At 43.0% G+C, this 6,000-nt stretch overlaps 1 protein-coding gene across 5 annotated transcripts in view; it reads right to left on the bottom strand.

Moving 5' to 3' along the window:
- The window catches only part of LOC147015776 (semaphorin-4C-like), a 126,167-nt gene that overhangs the window by 11,014 nt on the left and 109,153 nt on the right, over positions 1-6,000 (bottom strand). For all 5 annotated transcript variants that reach the window (XM_085848284.1, XM_085848282.1, XM_085848283.1 and 2 more), the window contains one exon: positions 4,183-4,301. In XM_085848284.1, the coding sequence (XP_085704410.1) occupies positions 4,183-4,301 (119 nt within the window). The remainder of the gene's footprint in view (positions 1-4,182; positions 4,302-6,000) is intronic.

Raw genomic sequence — 6,000 nt, 5'->3', positions numbered from 1 at the left:
CCTTCCAACATCAGTGGTAGAGGTAACAAGGTGCCACCAGATTTTAGAGGAGGAAGACAAGTTTGAAAGGTCATTCTTGAGGTTGGGCAGATGATGTTTTCTTGCTCTCCTGAGAGTGGACATACATTTGTTGTAATCTTTTTGGAAAACCCTGAGATTACCTTCAGTCGGATTTGCCTTTCAGGACGAGAAGGCAAGTTGTTTCAGAACAACTACCTTACCACAGGATTCAGTGTACCATGGGCGGGAAGAATTGCAGGATAATGGGATGAATCTGTGCATGGGAGAGAGGAGGGGGAGAGAGGAGGGAGGAGAGAGGAGAGAGGAGAGAGGAGAGAGGAGAGAGGAGAGAGGAGAGAGGAGAGAGGAGAGAGGAGAGAGGAGAGAGGAGAGAGGAGAGAGGAGAGAGGAGAGAGGAGAGAGGAGAGAGGAGAGAGGAGAGAGAGGAGAGAGGAGGGTTCTGTGGAAAAATTCCAAGGCTGAGTTAACATCGGGGGCAGTAGATATGGGAGACCAGTCCTGAAGAGAGAGGGCTGCTTGTAGTCCCTACCGATCTGTTTGAATGAACTGCCAGACTCGCCAGCATTGAGGCAGCTCTCTGAGAATAGCCAGAGAGAAGTTGACTTTCACAAGCATATGATCAGATGAACCAATTGGAGCAAAGGAAGAGCAGGAAACATTTGCTGGAAAGTTTGGTGATCACCAAATCCAGAAGGGAGGCCTTACCATTGGAAAGTTCACAGATAGTCAGTCCCATTGAGTCATATAAGTAATTTCTTGAAATGCCATGGCTGGTGAGAGAGAGGTACCAACACCCAGCCAATTTGCATGAAGACAATAGAGATCACCACATATGAGGAAGACAGAATGGGATGAGTGGTTAAAAGTTTGTCCATGTTGTCTGAGAGAGATGTTGATGGAGTCGTCACTGTGAGGAGGATGATCAACACACAGATGATCAAGAGGTGGGTACAGAGGGGAAGTTGCAGCCAGAGGTACTCCTGGGGGTTGGAAGGTATAAGATGAGTACAAGCGCAGTGAAAAATTTATTTACTGATGTACAGTGCAACTCCACAGCTCGGGGTTCAGGCCTATCAAATCGGAGGAGACAGTAACTGGCGAGAGGCACTAAGGAGATGGGGATGTCCTGTGGGAGGAAGGATTCTGTCAAACAGATGATATCTGGTTTACCAGCAGCATCCTGAATTGAGAGATGTCAGGTTAGATCGGAGACCTTGGATGTTTGGGGTCCACACAGTTAGAGCGAGGGGGGAAGAGGTGTTTGGATGGTGCAGGAGGGGGGGGGAGGCTTTGTAGGGGGAAAGGTGTGGGGCTTTGGGTGTGGTAGGATGGGGGGTAGGGTTTGAGTGTGTTGGGTGTGGGGGGAAGGAGGTTTGAGTATGAGGGGTGCAGGGGACGGTTTGAGTACGAGGGGTGCGGGGACGGTTTGAGTACGAGGGGTGCAGGGGACGGTTTGAGTATGAGGGGTGCGGGGACGGTTTGAGTATGAGGGGTGTGGGGGACGGTTTGATTACGAGGATTACGTGGGACGGTTTGAGTACGAGGGGTGCGGGGGACGGTTTGAGTACGAGGGGTGCGGGGACGGTTTGAGTACGAGGGGTGCGGGGGAAGGTGAAGGTTTGTGTGTGTGAGGTGCGGATGATTATATAGCTAAATATAAGAAAGAAGTTTATATTATACAGATAGAAATAGAAGTATTATTATGTAGGTTATTATTAATTATATTACACCCTGACAAAGTTTCATAAACCTCAATTTCATTTCACTTTCTTTAGAATGGGTGAAAGTCAACCCTGAACCACCATTAAGAAGGGCTTATACAAGTTACATTGAAGACCACAGCACAATGTGCCTTCCAAACCAAAATAATTACAACAAAGGAAAAGAAATTGATGACCATTCAACAAAATGCAAAAAGGAAAAATAAACTAAAAATAAAACATGTTGTTTTGCTTCATAGCTTATCCTAAATCTCTCATTGTGTAAACCTTTATCAGCTTTTGCTTTTGGTTATCAAGTTACTTGCTAATAGGGGCATTTCCCTTCCCTAACCCCATCCATTATTATTTCACAAACTTCAGCATTAGCAATTTATCCTGGTATCCACGGTACGTCAGGAAGATAGGAGAAAAATAAACAGGAAAACACTGACGCAAATCCGAGAGATAACGAACAAAATAAATAAATAACAGTTTACAAAGGCATTACATTGTAGCAGACGACAATGTCACCACATTTGTTCGATCATTTCCTACATGCGAATTCAACCATTCTCTTTTGAGTAAACATGAACCAGTTATTTGTGATGAAAGAGAAAAAGTGCCGCACACATTGCGACCACATGGCGTTTCGCTCCCTTTGTGAGGACAAGGCTTGAAGGAATCCAGATAACGGTAAATGGGAGTTCTTCTTGGAAAATGTTTTCAGTTCAAGATTCACAGGAAGAAAGTGTCGAAGCATGTTTGTCTTCCATCTGAGTGTATCGTTAAGTAAAATCAGACAATAATCGCATGCAGTTGCAAAAGACCTCTCTTAAGGAAACGGAAGGCACACCCAACCAAAGGCTCAGGCCTAACGTTATGACCACGCATAGAGTAGAGTCTTCGACTGGGACAATCCCAGTCAAAGACCATCCTGTGGTCAAAACGTCGGGCCTGAACATTTGTTCACGTGACCAATTCACGAGTTTAAGGTGCCTCCAGTTTCATTTATGGAACCCTAGTTACAGTGCCTATAGAAAGTCGACACCACCTTTCAAATTTTTCACCTTTTGTTGCCTTATAGCCTGGAATTAAATTGTATGAAAATCAGACTTTTTCCACCTTTATTTACACATCATAACTGACAACTTCCAAGTGAAAAACAAATTATACAAATTTCAGAAAATTAATAAAAAATACAAAACTAGAATATCTTGGTTGGATAAGTGTCCACCCCCCTTATGACAGCAATTGTAAATCAGCTCAGGTGTAACCAATCACGTTCAAAATCACACACCAAGTTAAATGGTCTCCACCTGTGTTAAACTGTAGTGATTTTGATTATTTCAAAATAAAATCAGCTGTTCCTGGAGGTTTCCTCTGCTGAGTAGTGCATTTCACAGCAAAGACTCAACCATGAGCTCCAAGGAGCTTTCAAAAGACCTCTGAGATAAAGTTGTGGAAAGACACAGATCAGGGGATGGGTAGAAAAATATTTCAAAGGCCTTGAATATCCCTCGGAGCACAGTCAAGACAATCATTAAGAAGTGGAAGGCGTATGATACCACCAAGACCCTGCCGAGATCAGGCCGTTCCTCCAAACTGGATGACCAAGCAAGGAGGAGACTGATTAGAGAGGCCACTAAGAGGCCAATGGCAACTTTGAAAGAGCTACAGGCCTTTATGACAAAGACTGGTCACTATGTGCATGCGACAACAATATCCCGCACTCCACAAGTCCGGTCTGTATGGTGCGGTGGCAAGAAGTAAGCCATTACTCAAAAAAGTCCACCTTGAGTAGACCTGTTTGTCCACCAGACCTGTTTGAGGTCTGCCAAAAAAAAACAAAAAAAACTGGAGATTCTGAAGCCATGTGGCAAAAAGTTTTGTGGTCGAAAGAAACTTTCAGATTGACAACGACCTGAAGTACACAGCCAAAGCTATACTGTAGTGGCGAAGGAATAAAAATCTAAATGTCCTTAAGTGCTCCAGTCAGAGCCCCGACATAAATCCAATTGAAAATCTGTGGCATGACTTGAAGTTGCTGTCTATCAACGCTCCCCATGCAACTTGACTGAGCTTGAAAAGTTTTGTGGAGATGAATAGGCAAATATTTCCCAATCAAGGTGTGTAAAGTTGCTTGAGACCTATTCCAACAGACTCACAGCTGTAATTGCTGTCAAAGCTGCTTCGACCAAGTTTTAACTCAGGGGGATGGACACTTATCCAACCAAGATAGTCTAGTTTTGTATTTTTAATTAATTTTCTGAATTTGTAGAATTTGTTTTTCACTTGGAAGTTGTAGGTTATGATGTGTAAATAAAGGTGGAAAAAAAATTGATTTAATGCAATTTAATTCCAAGCTATAAGGCAACAAAAAGGTACAAAATTTGAAACGGGGTGTAGACTTTCTCTCGGCACTGTAGTTATTTTCCACTTTGAAGCCCCAAGAATGTCTCACTTTTTCCTCCACAAGCAGGAGACTCTGGATAGGCATGGGCGGCGAGAAGAGCTCCAACTCTTCCACAATCCAGGTATCCTTGTCTTTCAGCACCACAGCTTTATGCAGAGTCCCAACATCTGGAAGGAAAACCACCAGCGGAGAAACTAAGAACACATGCGCATACGAGGAGCAGATGTTTGCAAAGCGATGAAGTTTAACATAAGACAAGTGGTTCAAAACGCAGCCTGTAGAAATAAAGTAAAAGAGGGGACATCCTGTAAACATTCAGTATCACATTTCCTCAAAGTGCTGAATGCAATGTTTTACTTGGTTGCTTGCTGTCCTGGATCCTACCATGGGCAATGATTTCTCAAATTAAGCGATGGGTAGTTACGAGTCATCCAACGCTGGTGTACTGTGAATGTGAGTTATACCACGTGTGTGGTTAATGTCCCATCAAATTTACTTCGTTCATAAGAGCCAGCAAATTTAGTTAGCTCATAAGAGCCAACGAAGGGACTCGTGTCCATAAAGCAGAACCTCATGAAAACTACAAATTCCAGTTTTTCATTCCTCTGGCACTACTACTCTGTCTTATTTTTGAAGGTACAGATGGTGACCATTCTTAATGATGCGAAACTTCACACTTGCCCCACCCTCAATCGAGCTAATCCTACACCATAGTTGTGCAAAGTGGGTCACTCATAAGTGGTAGCACTTTGATGAGCCTTATCATTTCGTACTGCATGGTTCTATGACTTTGATAATGAGTTTCTCTATTCACAAAACACTTGAATGCAGGAGCGATATGGCAACGGGGGCCAGATGAACAACAACCATAAAAAATTAAATTGTCTGGAACGAGTTTGCACCATTAGGATCTCTGTTCCAGCATAAAAGCCTTCCATAAAAGTGTGTTCAGTGCAGTGGTTGTGTTCGTTTCGATTTAATTAGCTCACGCCAAACAACAATCCCTGAGGTGGTTAATTTTGTGGTGGTGGGACCAAGTCGAAGTCAGTTGGACTAAAAATGTGGAATTATTCTCAATTTACTGGCATAACATGTGGGGCATCACAACCAAGCACCATTCCAACATGATTTGTAAAATAACATAAATGTGGACAGCATTTGGATGAATCATTATTGATGCATCGCAAATTCTTGACAGAGAAGACAGCTCCTCTTATTTCATATGAAAGGGGAGTCATTCACCTCGCTCATCCCCGAAGGGACAAGAGAGGCTATTGTAATCCGACTGTGGGTCAGTGATTAGCCTTGCCCATTCCTGAAGAGATGAAGGGACGGGGGAGCCTACTGTAATTTCTCTGTGTGTGTCAGTGAGTGAGCACAAGACTGAGTTCACACGCAAATCTACTTCAATATAGATTTTTCATTTTAAGATCGAACATGCTCTATATATGCCAGTAAAATAATGCTGTTATTTTTCAACAATGAAATTGAACAAAGTCAACCAATTAATTTAACAATAACAAGTGAAGAATGCAAATATTATGTGTAGCATCTGCCACAACACATTGCGTTTCAAGATAACATTCCCAACATTTCTGTGAGGCCTTGAAGTGGAGCTCCTTGTTTTACGTAAACAAGGTTCAAACAATGGATTCCCTCAACTACAGACCTACCATCTTACTTCAAATAATCAGCAAGGTCATGGAATCTATCATCGCAGTTGATATGAAATCCTTCCTTTTCTCCAACAACCTCATCTCAGATCACCAATTTGGTATCAGACCAGGTCACTCCACCTTGGACATGCTGCTTCTATTCCCACAACAATGGATGGAAGCCCTCAATGTCAGACATGAGATCAGGGCC

The sequence above is a fragment of the Eptatretus burgeri genome, chromosome 12, assembly GCF_056783735.1.
Source record: "Eptatretus burgeri isolate ZD-2024b chromosome 12, Ebu_testis_v1, whole genome shotgun sequence".
In the NCBI taxonomy this organism is placed as follows: domain Eukaryota; kingdom Metazoa; phylum Chordata; class Myxini; order Myxiniformes; family Myxinidae; genus Eptatretus; species Eptatretus burgeri.
Note: the sequence above shows the minus strand (reverse complement) of the source record. Positions and strands in the feature narration are given on the sequence as shown.